The sequence below is a fragment of the Gopherus evgoodei genome, chromosome 1 (genome assembly GCF_007399415.2).
Source record: "Gopherus evgoodei ecotype Sinaloan lineage chromosome 1, rGopEvg1_v1.p, whole genome shotgun sequence".
Lineage (NCBI taxonomy): Eukaryota > Metazoa > Chordata > Testudines > Testudinidae > Gopherus > Gopherus evgoodei.
This window is the reverse complement of record NC_044322.1, coordinates 320,152,419-320,169,710: the sequence shown is the minus strand read 5'-3', so window position 1 is coordinate 320,169,710 and position 17,292 is coordinate 320,152,419. Positions and strand designations below refer to the sequence as shown.

At 40.6% G+C, this 17,292-nt stretch overlaps 1 protein-coding gene across 2 annotated transcripts in view; it reads right to left on the bottom strand.

Moving 5' to 3' along the window:
• The window catches only part of CFTR (CF transmembrane conductance regulator), a 142,963-nt gene that overhangs the window by 57,428 nt on the left and 68,243 nt on the right, over positions 1-17,292 (bottom strand). For both annotated transcript variants that reach the window (XM_030549072.1, XM_030549073.1), the window contains 7 exons: positions 15,278-15,364; positions 13,646-14,378; positions 11,922-12,050; positions 8,637-8,674; positions 7,043-7,308; positions 5,862-5,941; positions 1,140-1,290 (listed from right to left, as the gene is read on the bottom strand). In XM_030549072.1, the coding sequence (XP_030404932.1) occupies positions 1,140-1,290; positions 5,862-5,941; positions 7,043-7,308; positions 8,637-8,674; positions 11,922-12,050; positions 13,646-14,378; positions 15,278-15,364 (1,484 nt within the window). The remainder of the gene's footprint in view (positions 1-1,139; positions 1,291-5,861; positions 5,942-7,042; positions 7,309-8,636; positions 8,675-11,921; positions 12,051-13,645; positions 14,379-15,277; positions 15,365-17,292) is intronic.

The window sequence follows — 17,292 nt, the reverse complement described above, 5'->3', positions numbered from 1 at the left end:
CACCAGGAAGGGGATGCTGGTGTTCAGCGCTGCAGCACCCCACCTACCAGCAGCATGCAGTAGACATAGGGTGACATTGAAAAAAGGCGAGAAACGTTTTTTTTTCCCTTTTCTTTTGGGAGGGAAGGGTGTAAATTGACGACATATACCCTGAAACACCCAGGAAAATGTTTTTGACCCTTCAGGCATTGGGAGCTCAGCCAAGAATGCAAATGCTTTTCAGAGACTGTGGGGACTGTGGGATAGCTGGAGTCCTCAGTATCCCCTCCCTCCCTCCATGAGTGTCCATTTGATTCTTTGGCTTTCCATTACGTTTGTCACACAGCACTGTGCTGTGGACTCTGTATCATAGCCTGGAGATTTTTTTCAAATGCTTTGGCATTTCGTCTTCTGTAACGGAGCTCTGATAGAACAGATTTGTCTCCCCATACAGCGATCAGATCCAGTATCTCCTGTACAGTCCATGCTGGAGCTCTTTTTGGATTTGGCACTGCATCTCCACCCAAGCTGATCAGAGCTCCACGCTGGGCAAACAGAAAATTAAATTCAAAAGTTTGTGGGGCTTTTCCTGTCTACCTGGCCAGTGCATCTGAGTTGGATTGCTTTCCAGAGCGGTCACAACGGTGCACTGTGGGATACCACCCGGAGGCCAGTACCATCGATTTGCAGTCACACTAACCCTAATCCGACATGGCAATACTGATTTCAGCGCTACTCCCCTCGTCGGGGAGGCGTACAGAAATCGGTTTCAAGAGCCCTTTATATCGATATGAAGGGCTTCGTTATGTGGATGGGTGCAGGGTTAAATCGGTTTAACGCTGCTAAATTTGGTTTAAACGCATAGTGTAGAGCAGGCCTAACAAGCTGGTGTGTTCTGTTCCTTTGGGAACAGCACATTTGGTATTTTTGTGAGTAGCCAGTGACAGGGGGATACTTGGAAGGGTCTCAGGAACTAGGGTACATCTGTTATCTACCTACAGAACAAAGGCAAGGCTGGTGTAACCCAGATGAGAATACTTGCGGGGATGACAGGCTGGTTGTGATGGGGAGCTATTGCGCTGCTGTCACAGTCAAGTTTCTCTCGCTCTGGAGGCAACAAGGTAACTGGCACTGGGTACCCCGAGAAGCATCACACATACCTTCAGATTCCAGTTGTTTCAGCTGCTGAGAAGTGTGGAGAAAATATGCCCTTAACATAATAAAGGCTCCTATCACAGGCACTGATGCCAGGAAGATGTAGGGCTGTAAAATTGAGACTACTATTATGGCTCCAGTCACAATCAGTATTAACTGTAGGATGAAAGAAAAAATAGTATTGATGCAGTACATTTTCATTTTACAGATTAGAGATTGGTGATGAATCTTGAGGCCTATGTACCATTCAACTTCATTACTTCAATCAAGTAAATCAGTGGCCTCTAGATACTGCAAGAGCTGCTCTGTAAAAAAGGTGATAACTTTCACCTCTAAATCACTGGTTGAATCCAGGCCCCATCAGTAAGTGACTGAAAACTGTTGAGTTTTGAAATAGTAGTCTCAAATCATTTTCTAGCAGACAAATATTCATACCACCATAAAACCTCCTGACAAATGGCAATCTCAGCAGAAGGCATGGGTTGAATGGCCATGGACACTGAATTAACTTTCACACTGGAAAGAAACTTGCACAGTTGCTGCTCTTGGTGTCTGTGACTATAGGAGGACTTCAGTTTCCAATGATCTCAGTCTGGTGTCTTTCACAAACACTATATTAACATAAAATTTTCTAAGGAAAAATTTCCTATCCTTCACTTTTTTTTTTGAGTATTAATTTAAAAAAATTCTCATCTGGAATCTAAGCAATTTAATAGGAGCACTAAGGTTTGTGGACAAACACCTACTATAGCAGCTGCAATGGTAAACAATGAGATACTTCATTGTATTTTACATGTGTTTTAAAAGCTGGATCTTTGGGCTGATGGGTTATATAATTTTGCAGGCTGTGTTACACTAGTTTGTGGTAATGCAAGAGTGGGTTTGTGTTTGCTCGTCATTTCATAATGCAGAATGTAACAACCATTGTAACTGTAAGAGGAGACTGAACCATTCATCTGAAATTCAGTCAAATTATATAGCTCCCAAATCAAAGACATGGAATCATACAGTCCCGTGATGAGCCTGCTTTAACACAGGTTCCTATCATTCTCTTGAATTCTGCAGAGGTTACAAATCTGCTACACTGTCCTAACTGTTGCTGTCCCATTTTTGTATCTGATCTTGCCTGCATGAGCAATAGAAGTAGAAAAGACAAATAAGCCTAGATCCTCAAAGCTATTTAGCTGCCTAACTCCCACTGGGGGCTTGTCTACATCAGAAAGTTGCAGCGCTGGTGAGGGAGTTACAGCGCTGCAACTTAGGAGGTGTACACATCTGCAGGGCACCACCAGCGCTGCAACTCCCTGTTTGCAGCGCTGGCCGTACTCCCGTTTTGTCTCGGGTGTAGAGGATCCAGCGCTGGTGATCCAGCGCTGGTAATCAAGTATAGACACTTACCAGCGCTTTTCTTGACCTCCGTGGAATAAGCAGTATCCCAGCATACCTGAGGAAACCTCTGGTAATCAAACTGCTCTCCTTCCCCAGCTTGCTCTCGCGTTCCCCGAACCCCGAGCAAGCAGGTCTCCTTCCCTGAGGTTTGCTGAGTGGTTCCGGGAACGCGAGAGCAAACCGCGGCGAAGCTGGTCTCCTTCCCCGGTTTGCTCTCGCGTTCCCCGAACAAGCAGGTCTCCTTCCCTACGGTTTGCAGGGTGGTTCGGGGAACGCGAGAGCAAACCGCGGCGAAGCTGGTCTCCTTCCCCGGCTTGCTCTCTCGTTCCCCGAACCCCCGAGCAAGCAGGTCTCCTTCCCTGAGGTTTGCAGGGTGGTTCGGGGAACGCGAGAGCAAACCGCGGCGAAGCTGGTCTCCTTTCCCGGTTTGCTCTCTCGTTCCCCGAACCCCCGAGCAAGCAGGTCTCCTTCCCTGAGGTTTGCTGGGTGGTTCCGGGAACGCGAGAGCAAACCGCGGCGAAGCTGGTCTCCTTCCCCGGTTTGCTCTCGCGTTCCCCGAACAAGCAGGTCTCCTTCCCTAGGGTTTGCAGGGTGGTTCGGGGAACGCGAGAGCAAACCGCGGCGAAGCTGGTCTCCTTCCCCGGCTTGCTCTCTCGTTCCCCGAACCCCCGAGCAAGCAGGTCTCCTTCCCTGCGGTTTGCAGGGTGGTTCGGGGAACGCGAGAGCAAACCGCGGCGAAGCTGGTCTCCTTTCCCGGTTTGCTCTCTCGTTCCCCGAACCCCCGAGCAAGCAGGTCTCCTTCCCTGCGGTTTGCAGGGTGGTTCGGGGAACGCGAGAGCAAACCGTGGCGAAGCTGGTCTCCTTTCCCGGTTTGCTCTCGCGTTCCCCGAACCCCCCTTGAAGCCGCCCAACAGCGCTGCAGTGTGGCCACATCTAACACCACTTGCAGCGCTGGTTGCTGTAAGTGTGGCCACTCTGCAGCGCTGGCCCTATACAGCTGTACTAATACAGCTGTAACAACCAGCGCTGCAAAATTTTAGATGTAGACATGGCCTGGGAGTTACTTTTCAGGATCTGGGCCACAGTTCCCAGAGGAAATGGCTTCATGGATCATAGTTGCTGAAGCAACAGGAGGGAGGGATATCTCAGTGGTTTGAGCATTGGCCTGCTAAACCCAGGGTTGTGAGTTCAATCCTTGAGGGGGCCACTTAAGGATCTGGGGCAAAAATTGGTCTTACTAGTGAAGGCAGGGGGCTAGACTCAATGACCTTTCAAGGTCCCTTGCAGTTCTAGGAGATTGGTATATCTCCAATTATTACCTTTAAAGCAAATTGTTAATGAAAAACTAAAAGGGGACTTTTAGGCATACAATGAGAAAAGCCATGTCCAAGAACAGTGTGAAATCATGACTTTGCTCAGGAAATCTCATTTGTGGCCTCTGAGGGAGGAGCACCCTGTTAGTCTGATCATGGGTGCTTCCTGCCTGAAACATCCTAATGTATAAAATAGAGTTGTATATTTAAGTGGAACTTCCACAGCGAGCCATACCACACACAGCTTAATAAGTGCCATTGTATTTTCATAACAGGTTAAATTCTTAATAGTGCAGATCTAGAAGTATAATTTTAAAAATGTACATGCTTTCAAGTTGTTTTGTGAAGTCATTGTAATGAATAACATTATACTAAAGCCTAATCCCTACTATGTTATACACATATAAAGAGGCTGGCCATTTGAAATCCTAAATACTGCTTATCTGGTTTGAAATGGGATCTTGGACTGACTGCTTCAGCAGGAGATATAAGTTACATTTCATAACTGACTCTTTAGTTATGAGAACTTTCTTTGAGTGCTCTGTGTAGGTGCTTCTTTTTCCTTCTAAATAGGTATTTCTTGTCTAGAATATAAGCAGGGTTTCCCCTTCACAGAATGTAATTTAACCTCTCTTTAACCTATAATTTAAACTCAGAAAATGGAATTTCAGTCCCATGGAAAACTTCAAGGTTTCAAGAAAGTTTGTATCTCAATATGGGATGAAAAGTAAAAACCACATTTTTATGAGACAGAAATTCTAAAAAATTCCATTTCAGGAGAATTGAAACTTTTCTGCTTGCTGGCTGCCTGCCTGGAAAAGCTCTTGTCGATTTCATTTTCTGCCTGCAGCATATTGATTTTTTTTTTCAGAATTGAAACTTTCCCATGGAAAACTGTTGATTTTTGTGAAAAGGGCATTTTCCATGGGAAAAGCATTCCAATGGAAATTTCCCAACCAGCTCTATGAGGTATATGAATTAAATTAACCAGAACATTTAAGACAGTAAACTAGTCTCCTTATCAAAATCAAAGCCTTGCCATTATACATCACAGCTTCAATGGCCTGAGCATGGACCCTTAGATTGCTTCTAAAGTCAAGTCTCCTAAGTTGTAATACACAGCTCCTGGGCTACATCAAAATCTGGCTGCATATTTCTCTCATTTCAATATAGTTTTTAATAGTGTTACTTCTTGACTTGCCAAAATACTATGATTCAAGAAGTTTCATATATTCTTACAGAACATAAGACTTGCCATACTGGATCTGCCCAATGGTCTATCTGGTCCAGTATCCTGTCTCTGACAGTTCCTAGTACCAGTTGCTTCAGAGGAAGTAGCCTTGTAGTATGCAGTTATGGAACAACCTCGCCACAGGCAATGTTTCCACCAAACTCACAGTAATTAGCAGATGGCTTCTGCCCTGAAGCATGAGGAATTTATATCCTTTCCAAAACTCTTTTAAAAAAGTATTTACTACCGTAACTCTGGAGATATTTATCCATATAAATGTTCAATTGTTTCCTGAGTCCTGCTAAGATCATGGCCTACAGCAGGGGTAGGCAACCTATGGCACGCGTGCCGAAGGCAGCACACGAGCTGATTTTCAGCGGCACTCGCACTGCCCGGGTCTTGGCCACTGGTCTGGGGGGCTCTGCGTTTTAATTTAATTTTAAATGAAGCTTCTTAAACATTTTAAAAACCTTATTTACTTTATATACAACAATAGTTTAGTTATATATTACAGTTTATAGAAAGAGACCTTTTAAAAATGTTAAAATGTATTACTGGCACGTGAAATCTTAAATTAGAGTGAATAAATGAAGACTTGGCACACCACTTCTGAAAGGTTATTGACCCCTGGCCTACAGCTAAATAGAAGGGGAAAAAATCTAACAAGCTAAATGTATGTTGAATTCTAATTTTTTGCTTAGTTCTTTTTATTTAATATGATACGTTATCCATGCTGTGTGACTGCAGGGGAAGACTAAATAAACAAATATATCTAGAACTCTGATTTTACAAACCTGAATGAAGTCAAATATTGTAAGTGGCAGTAGGTCATCCAGTATGGCTGTATCTTTAGAGAATCTGTTAAGTATTCCACCTACAGATAGAAAAAACAGAAATAAAGCAACAGGTAAAGGGCTCATTGTTAAATAAATACGTTCTACAGATGTCAGCTTTAACTAAAGCGATAGCTTTTCTGCATATGGAACATGTTAACTGAGATGATGTTTTTAAAGCTTTTACGCTAAACTCAGCCTTAGTTTAAGTGCTATTCCATTTTTGTTAATGGAGTTACATCTGCTTACATCAGGACTGAATTTAGCCCGACAGCTTTTATTTTAGTTAGTGAACTCCCAGGAAAATTCAGAATAGGTTACTGTAATAGAAGATGCATGCTTAGATGGGATGGGGGAAGAGAGACAAAGGCAGACAGGCTGTACCACTCATGCAATAGATTTTGCAATAGATATGGATAGTCTGTGCATTAGCATGGTATTTGATTTCAAAATATCAGCTTCCTGACTTCCAAGCAGACTTAATGTGCATAATGATATCAAAAAGTAAGAAGAGAATTAGTAATAAGAAGGAGTTATATGAAATGGAGACTCATTTTGTTGCATTTCTATTTACTAGTGTCGCCTGCTATCTACTCTGAAGTATAGTTTAGTAAATGAGGATAGAACATGAATTTCATACACAGATGACAGTGGCACTTACTGCATTAGTTATATAACAAAATCTCCAACAACTTTAGGGGCAGATTTCGATACCCTTACTCATGCTGAGCAGCACCTTATTCCATCCACTTCAGTGGGACTACCTCAAGTAAGGCATTACTCAGTGTGAGTAAGGGTATCTGAATCTGACCTTCAGTGACTTACTGTAGAGCTGACTGTATATCTTATAAAATAGTTTTATCCAAAGTGAACTCAGCTCTTGTCTGTTTTTATGTCTTTTTTACACTGTTATAAAACCTGAAGCAGATATTTCAAAACCAAAGCAGACATCTAAAATGTGTGATACTTAAAATGCAGTCAAGATTTTCTACAAGATTCATACATTACTTTTGGTGTAGCAACATTTAAAATTGAACTGAGATGGTAGAGAAAACAATGGTGCCCTTTAAACAGAATAAAGCACTCTTTCATTAAAATCAAACACATAAATCATTAAGTTAGTCAGTTTCTAACTTGACTACCTGCTTTCAAAGAGTTGACGACTGACATAGGTGCCTGAAGAACTGCATGCAACATCTTCTGATGAAGATTTTTAGAAACTGTTATAAGAGTATGCACCAGGGGTAAACCTCTGAAGAGTCCCAAGGCAAGCAGGGTATCTGCCACTCCCACGTAAATATAAAATACGTAGTAGCTGCTAGTGTCGGTGACAATCACTGTAGCGCTGTTGGACACATCAAAGCTGGCATTTTTTGGTTGTGTTATATTTGCCGCATTTGCAGCAGTTCTATGAAATGCAATTAAAAAAAATACAGTAAGTTCAAAAGCATCTTAGTTCCTTTTACTATCACTATTACATGAATAGTATCTACAAGCTCCATTTGTCCTAAATCCATATGGGTGATGTTTCTTTCTTGGACATCAACCTGCATGTACAAAACACAACTAATCTGTCACTCCATAGGCTATTAAGCCTAAATTCTCATCCCTGTGTTCAGCTACCAATATGCTAAATGGCTTATTTATCACTTCTCAGATACATGAGAGCTTATCAAAAGCTACAGTATCTTCTAAAATCTGTTTCATGCACCTTATTAGGAGTTATTTAATAAAAACTAACCTATGCAAGTAGTAGTAAATTCATCCTTTTCTAAAAAAATCTTTTAATTGAGAATTGAGCCAAACTAAATTATTAAACAAACAAAATGCTTCATCTGTATCATAACCACATAAGGTAAGGCCAAAAGCACTTCAGTGAATTAGTATAAGAGTAACCTTATTAAACAGAATGTTGGGAATTATTAGGAAAGGGATCAATAATAAGACAGAAAATATCGTATTGCCTCTATATAAATCCATGGTATGCCCACATCTTGAATACTGCAAACAGATGTGGACACCCCATCTCAAAAAAGATACATTAGAAAGGTTCAGAAAAGGGAAATCATTATTAGGGCTATGGAACGGCTGCCATATGAGGAGCGATTAATGAGATTGGGACTTTTCAGCTTGGAAAAGAGACGACTAAGGAGGGGCTATAATAGAGGTCTATAAAATCATGACTGGTGTGGAGGAAAAAAATAAGGAAGTGTTATTAACTCCTCCTCGTAACGTGAACTAGGTATCACCAAATGAAATTGATAGGCAGCAGGTTTAAAACAAACAAAATGAAGTATTTCTTCACACAACACACAGTCAACCTGTGGAACTCTTTGCCAGATGATGCTGTGAAGGCCAAAACAATAACAGTGTTCAAAAAAGAACTAGATAAATTCATGGAGGATAGGTTCATCAATGGCTAGTAGTGGGGGTGATGTCCCTAGCCTCTGTTTGCTAGAGGCTGGTAATAAGCAACAGGGGATGTATCACTTGATGATTACATGTTCTGTTCATTCCCTCTGGGGCACCTTGCATTGGCCACTATTGGAAGACAGGATACTGGGCTAGATGGACCTATGGTCTGACCCAGTATGGTTGTTCTTCTGTTCTTATATGTTTTTGACTAGTCTTAAAGATCTTCATAAACAGATATCAAGAGGCTTTTTTTTTTTTTAACAAAAAGCAGCGGTAGAAAGAGACTCCCCAAGCCCATAATAAAATGCAGTCAATACTTACTCTCTGAGAAGCCACAACCCAAACAAAGAAGCAGCCACCTGCAATCAGTGAACATATGATTATTTTTTTCTGTTACATTATGTTATTTTACTCCCTTTTCTTCTTTCCATAACTATGGTAATTGTCTATTGCACCAGTATTTATACAGAGAATATTATAAATGGATGAAATTCGAACTTCCTTGTAGCAAACACCTTGCCACTTCTGTCCCTCCTTCCACGGGGAACCCTTCAGTGTACCTCCCAAGGAGAACTACATTTATACATACACTTTATAAGCATTCAAGTACCAAAGCACATTTTAAATTTGTTGACACTGTGGGATTAACAGCAATTTGCTAAAATGCATTCTTGGTGACAAGGCACACTTACCATATGTTTGGAAGTTTCTTTTGTTTTAAATATTATTATATTTTGTTAACAACTGAAACAACAAGACTGCTTCCCAGTAGATATGAAATATGTGTCAAGACTTAAAGTGACAGTAAAGAATTCAACACATTACTAATTTTTTTTAATCCTTTGTCTAACACTGTTATTTTTCAGGAATATATCCCTTGTGCTCAATCTATCCCTCTTCCTCCAGTTCAGTTCAGCTGTAATTTCTGTCCAATCCTTTGCTATCAGAGTTACTGCAGTATTGTCATTCTCTCTGACCAATCTCTCTGTCTGATCTGAGTGTTCCTCAGCACGTCTCCTATTCATCAGCTGCTAGTTTTAAATAACGCTTCAACACACAGTTAATTTGCTGTGCCAGCAATCAAGTTCCACTTTAAAATAGAACTCATCTCTTTTATACAGACTCTCCTGGCCCCACAATGACACCCCTCCATGTCTAATAAATATAAAGCTTTCTTTTTATACCGAATTCTTATCTATCCACTGAGACCCAGCAGAGCCTCCTGTTGAGTTAATCTGATGATACTGGAAGCATTTCAGAAAAAAACCACTGGATAGATCTTATACTTAAACCTTATTCCTAGTAATTTAAATGTAGATCCTAGGTCATCTCTCTCATATCTCCCTACATCACTGCTATCAAGACATGCCTTACCACAGATTGCAGCCCAATGCTTATTAGAAATTTGTTTTAGATGTCTCATGAGATCTGCCATCTTTGCACCAGCTAGATAAATTACTGAAGAGCTGTCACAGTAATCTAGTAACCAAAATCTCCTCCCATCTTCCTATGTCTCACAGCCCATCTCCATCTTGGCTGCCTCCCAGCACAGGACGAGCGTTCTCATCTCAGGGATGCAGAGAGCCAGTTCTGAGGTGGGCCTGTTTTATAGAATCCTTACATGCCGTTTCTGTGAGTATCCACTTCTTCCTCTGCTCTACCAGTTCAACAACTTCGGCATCTTGATACTGTAGTTGGGCATTGAGGACCATGAGCTTCTTGCAAATGTGCACAAGTACAACACTTGACCACAAGATAAGTTCTTGTACTCTTTCCTTGTAATAATGCCCTGGTTGGGTCATGAATCTGGTACCTCTAGCTCTAGAATAGCTCATTCTACTAGTTTTAAGGCAGCATCTATAGCAGTGGTGGGCAACCTGCGGCCTGCGGGCTGCATGCAGCCCATCAGGGTAATCCGCTGGCAGGCCGCGAGACAGTTTGTTTACACTGACCATCTGCAGGCACAGCCACCTGCAGCTCCTAGTGGCCATGGTTCACCATTCCCGGCCAATGGGAGCTACAGAAAGTGGTGTGGGCTGCAGAGACGCGCTGGCTACTGCTTCCTGCAGCTCCCATTGGCAGGAATGGCGAACCATGGCCACTTGGAGCTGCAGGCGGCTTTGTCTGCAGATGGTCAATGTAAACAAACTGTGTCATGGCCCATCAGCAGATTTCCCTGATGGGTCGCATGCAGCTCGCAGGTTGCCCACGTCTGATCTGTAGTGTGCTCTAGCAGTGTCTCTTCTATTGCTAAAAGCTGCCACATAGAGCTCCATTTTCAGCTTTTTACTTGACACTACTCTTTCAGTTTAGAAGTGTAAAGTCTCTACTGCTAAAGAGTCGTGCCCATCATAAATCTCTATACATGTGGTAGCGATTAGAGACACTGTGTTGCTGAGTGTGTAACTCTCACTCAAGTTGGAAATTTTGTCATGCTACACATATCCACCGGGGACTAAATACATTCTGTGCAATAACTGAATAAGTATCCCCCACCTTGTTAATCTGTTCACTGGTCTTTGACCCCTGTAGTAATACATGGATTTTACTGAGTGGATACTGGTATGTCCTAGGTTTTGTCTTCCAGTTAGATAAAGGTTTTTATTTTTTTAAACTGATCTAATAGGTGTTCTTTAGGTTTCTAACAATTAACTGAGCAGCATACTCCACTCAATGCCAAACTACCATGCAGTCCAAAGCCCCTGTGTATGCTCTGGCTGGGGCCTCTCTCTCAGTTTTGAGGATGCAAACCCTTGCATAAAGCAAATTGACTTTGGCCCAGATTCTCTAAAGTATTTGGGTGCCTAATTCCCAATGAAATCAATGAGAGTTACATGCCTGTAGACCTTTGAGGAGCTGGGCCTTAGTAAATTAGCAAGTGTAGTAAAAGTAAAACCAAAACTAATCTGGGCCCTGACTTTTAATGGTTCAGAGAAAGACTGAGTGGTTGGAACACTCTCTTGGGAGGTGGGAGATCTAAGTTCAAATCCCAGCTTCACATCAGGCAGATGAACCTGGGTGTCCCAAGTTGCAGGTAAGTGCAGAAACCACTGAGCTGCAGGGTATAAGGGAGACACCCACATCTCCTCCTCCACCTATTTGGTTTTAGGAATGCTCTGAGCATGCCTAACAGATTGGGTCCACAGGGTCAATAGACAGGTGAAAACCTAGTATGAGGATCCATCTGGGGCTTACGCATGAACTAGGCACTTGGGTGCCTAGATTAAGGCATCTGTATGCATGCTTACTAGTAGAAATTTAGATGCCTAGGGAACTGTAATGGTGGAAATTTAGATACCTAGAGAGAGAGGCTGCAGCTAAGCAGCAGTTGGAGGATCTTGGGTGTGTTGGACTTGAGTTCCAAATTCCTTGTGTGAATCTACTCTTGGGGTTATGGATCTTGTACAGCCTTGCACTAACTCATTGTCTTTGATAAACAATAGTAAACCAAAAAAGTAATATCCTAACACCACTCATCAGTAATTAGGTCAGCAGCCAACAAAAATGCATATGCAAAAATGTTGACTTTAAATACTTTTATATTTGAAATAAAAAATGCTCAATCTGAACAAACATAACATGATATTACAAGCAGACTAGTCTTACCTCAATTAAAAAGATTATTACACACAAAATTAGCACAAAAGTCAAGCTTTTGTGGGTTGTAATGTATCTGTAATATGTATTCCAGGTAGTAACAGCATTCATGCTTTCTGCATCATCAATAAAACATTCCTGCCAGGATAATCAATAAGAACATGATTAGAATGACCACCTCTACCCATAAGAACTATTGATATATGATTACAATCCCTCCTGCACAGATTCATTTTAAGTGACAGAAATGTAGCATTCAGTTTGACTGAAGAGGAGGGATGATAATTGTAGGCAGGAGTGACATGTTTCAGGTGAAACTTTTTACTGAAAAATGAATATTCAGGTTGACCAAAACATTTCACAAATTCATATAGAATTTGCTGAATTGTTTCAGCTGAAAATGAAGAAAAAATAAAGAAAATTCTAAATTTTTCATTTTGACTTTCCCATTTGAAATCCATTTAGAATGTTATATCCATATTGATTTTTTTAAAAGGTAAAAAAAAATCAAAAGAAACAAAACAGTTTGTTTGATCTGAAACAATTTAATTTTTTTTTTTAGTTCAGTCACCAAACCAAAAATCAGTTATTCACATAGTGCAAGATAATTGTTCAGTTACCTCTTGCATAAAGACACCACTTAAAAATCACTTGAGCTGTTGACATAGCCTGATAATAACAATCCTCAGATCAATACACCATCGCTAAAATGTAGCTTAATTATGTCTTAATTTCTTCAAACATTACCTACACATGAGCTTCCAAAGAAATTCAACACAGAAACTTTGAGGAACGTCTGTTCTACTAAGATCACTCAGGAAAAAGAAAAAGTGAGAAATGCTAATTTTTAAGTAATAACGAGCTTTAAGCATTTCTTCATTGTATACAGCACATAGCATGATAGGGTCCTGGTCCATGAGTAGTGCTCCTAGGCACTATGGTAACAACAATAATAATAAAAGTACAAAATTTTTGTTCAGAAAGTGACCTAGAAAATATCAGTTGTCCTCCAAAGAGCAACTTTGCCAAACTTGGAAATGAAATGAATTAATTAAAAAGTGAAATTGAGAGATTTTAGATCTGTTTTAAGTGCAAATCTCATCTGTGTTTTAACTACAAAGTTATTACCAGAAATTCCATTATACTGTAACTAATTCAGCATAATCATCTCTCCACTGTCTGCATCACTATGTGAAATTTGTTCAGTGTTTTTTTATAAATCAAATACTATCAACTTGTAGCCTGATCAGCTGCCCTTTTGAATAGCTACGTTCAATGTGGGTAACTATTCCAATTGGTTTAATTTATTCCATGAGTTAACATTTCAAATGTCTATTCTTGATTCTTAGTTTAAAAACCACACAAAATTTAGTTTCAAATTTGATTTCCACATAATTACTCTTACAAGGTGGTAACTGTAAGGGAATAGATGGTTTTCAAAAATTGTACATGACTTGTTATAAAATCTGAAAAGTAGACAGGAGCTATTCTTGAGGGTCTGATGCAGTGATATTGCAACAAAAGAGTCCTCCTAGAGTAATTCTTTCAGATTATATATAAATTCTTTAACTAAATTTCAAACTGGTATTTGAGATAAAAAAATAAAGGACACTCTACAGAGCAGTACCACATAATGCATTACAAGGAAGGTGGAAAACATAGAAAGACTAGTGCTCAAAGCTATCAGCAAAATATTCCATCTAAAAAGAAGGGCAGTACAAATCAGCACATACCTTCAAATCTTCTTCATTAATCTCATCACTTATTTCCAAGACACTGTCTTTAGACAAGCGCCTAGCATAGATGTCTCTCTCAGAAGAAAGGTTAGACTGGGGGATCATCGACATTTTACGTACAGATGTACTCCCCTTTTTGTAAAAGCTTTGTCCCTGGTTAACTGAGGTGCGGGTCATCAAGTTCAGCACAGACTGCCTCCTCTGTCCATGGAACATGGGCCCTGTGGTTAGTAAATTGCTCCGAGGCAGAATGGCCTCACCCTGTTCAGAATCGGGCACCAGAGACAACCTCCTTTCTGGTGGCTCACTATAACCTTCTTCTATCCCATTGGCCTGTGCTGGGGCTTTCTGTATTATCGAAAACTTTCTGCTAGCATTAAGTGGATTAATAACCATAGAGTTCTTTCTTTTTTCATTGAAATCGGTAGTTTGTTTAAAAGATTGCTTCTTGGATTCATTTCGGGAACCTACTCCATCTCCATCAATGGAAAACCGTCGAAGAGCTTCATTCAGAATTGAGTTTCTTCTCTCTGGACTAAACTGATCAAAAGAATCAAATCCCATCAGCTTTGAGCTGAAGTCAGGCCGCTGAGCCTGAAGTTCAGAAAATGTTCCATAGAAATAGCTGGTCCCTTCATGTAAAATTAATATTTTGTCTGCTGTCCTTAAATGTTCCAGTTTTGAAGTCACCAGGATTCTAGTTTTATTTGCCATCAACTTGCAAACACAGCTACAAAAAAAAGCAAAAGAATTATATGCATTTTAAAACCAGGGCATTCATTCAATATTTCCTCTCCATGCTTTCATATTACTTTCATCACTTCCACTCTTACTCCATTTGCTTCTTTATGGCAGAGAAGTGGGTGGAACACACAATTAGTGTTTATATGGAGTGCCAGGGGGGTAAGCAGAAGAATGGACACTGGCCTCTAGTTAGGCTTAACGTAATAGTGGCACAGCTGAGCTGCTTGTAAGTTCCCCACTCAGAGCCATGCAAAACTTTCATACACCACACAGATGTGACTGGGAAACTTCCTGGAGAGCAGGGAATTATTGTATAATTGACCTATGGGGGGGTCCTTTAGGTAATGTGTGCTTGCCCAGTCTGCTGTCAATCTCGCCTGTCCAGCTGGTCAGTGGGTCCTTTTGTGTGACCAGCCTGTTGGGGTTTATACAAAAAAGAACAAAATACTGTTGTCTATGAACACCAACACCCATGAAACAGTTGATGACTATTTTAAACTATTAAAGATAATATGCCACAAGCACTTGTCATGCATGCACACATTCACTATAATATTGTATGTGTAATCTGAGAGACAGAATATATAACTCTATCTGGGGATGATACTATAGGAGTTATAATATGTCCAATTACTGTATGGGCATGTTTAATGAGTATACGATGCCTGCTAACCAAAAGGTGATGTATTGTCACGTAGCTTTGGATACAGCATTCAAAATCATTCCTAAAAAATATGTATCATTTTGACCACTTCTATATTTTGGGCATATTAATACAAATTATGTGATAAATAGAGGAGGGAGTGTTTTCTTTCTTGGATTTGTGCTTTGCATTGTGCTGCTTGACAGAACTCCCAGAAACAAACCTTGGAAAAAATACAGTACCTTTCAAATATTTCTTTTTCTGTTAAAATATCTAAATAGCCAAAAGGAGAATCCAGGAGATACAAATCAGCATCTTTGTACACTGCTCTAAACAGAGGAAATGGAAATGAAATTAGCTTTCACTACTGTCTACCAGTTCAAATTAAGTTTAATTTAAAAAGCATGCTTTTAAAACTGAATCTCATAAGATCTATAACTAATAGACATAAGACTCTAGACTGCTTATTTACAGGGAATCAGTGTTCAGAATTAAACAGGTTTATAATTCACCTTTTAATAAGGCCTTTCCTTGTAGCAGGGTATTTTGCACAGTAAAGTAATTTTTCATGGAATTCCATGTAAACAAAAGAAACTGCACAACCACCTTTACTGTGTCTTTTAGTCTGGGTCTTTTAAAGACCTGTTTAAGCCCTGCTCTTGCAAGCACTGTGTGTGTAGGATGCTTGCTCCGTTTAACAGGAATTATGGACCTGTTCCAAAGTCCACTGATATCAAGCTCTTTCTCTGTAGAAGCAGGGCCACCCGAGGGGTGGGGGGCAAGTGAGGCATTTTGTCCCAGGCCCCCATGAGAGTTTTTCAGAGCCCCTGGAGCAGGGTCCTTCACTTGCTCCGGGGGCTCCAGAAAACTCTCTCGGGGCCCAGGCCCTCGGAGCTTCTTCTGCTTTGGGTCTTCAGCAGTAGTTCAGTGGCGGGGGATCCTTCCGCTCCGGGATCCACTGCCAAAGTGACCTGAAGACCTGCAGCGGGGGGTCCTTCCACCCCAGGACCTGCCGCCGAAGTGGCAGGTCTTTGGCGGCAATTCAGCGGCGGGGGCCCCTGCTGCCGAAGACCCCAGGCCCCCTGAATCCTCTGGGTGGCCCAGTGCAGAAGGCTTACAGAATTATGGGACCATAGAGCTCAGTCTTGTAAAGTACTTTATAGTAAATGGACTGCAAGGTCCTATATGAGAATCTTAGGTCCCAATCCTGAAAAGAACAACTTAACATCAGTAGGACTACTCACACGTTTGATGTTCAGCAGTGCCTAAGTATTTGCAGGGTCAGACTTTTAGACTGTAATGATCCTGAACTGGGGCCCAACCCTGCCCCCACTAAAGTGAACAAGAGTTTTGCCATTGACGTCAATGGGAGCAGGAGCAGGTCTTTGTCTTGTTACCGAAATATTGGGTCTGCTTAGTTGAGAGCTAATAACAGCTTGACAGGGATAAGGAAAAGATGTTTTATTCTGCAGAAGAAAGGAGAGCCCTGTACCTTGGTACAAAAGACTTTGTTTTATACAAATTTTACAAGCCTTTTATACACTTTTAGACAAAGACCCTTGCGTGTTAACACTTGATTGATAGGCGTTAAACACTATAGTTTTGTTATTTGGTTAGGATAAACTGGTTTGAAGCAAGTTTTTTTTTGCTTTAAGGCAGAAGCAGAAAAGATAGTTTAAAAATTTAGGGTATTGTGTTTGTGAGGCTTTTGCTTTTTTTTTACTGGCTGCTTGTAAGCTGTTAGGAGGGTTACCAGTAACTTTTACAGTCCCCTCTTCGGGCCTGGCAAGCCCAAACTGTCAGGCCCGTTACGCAATTTGTGATTAAGCTGGAGAGATAGATATTGGGGTTTTTTATGGATAGCAGAGCTTTTGGTTATAGCATTATATAAACATTTTGCACATTGTAATATTATTTAAATAATATATAAAAGGAAAAGAAGGAAAATAATTTATTTGATAATTGTACGAAAGAGGCTAGTAAACCATGACCCAAGGTTTGAGAAGAGGTTTTTAAAACTAAAGGTGTGATTAAGAGATTCAGCATGGAAAACAACAGCAGCATTTTTAATAGCTTGTAAATTTTTTTTAATTAAGCTAGAGTGATTAATATAAAAACAGCATTTTTTTAATGCGAGCATGAGCTTTTTTTTAATTTAGTATTTATGGCACTTAGCATACATTTATTTTGCATAGCTATTTTTGCTATTTCATTAATTTTTTGTTGTAATTTTTGGAAAGCGTTTATTTATTGTGTG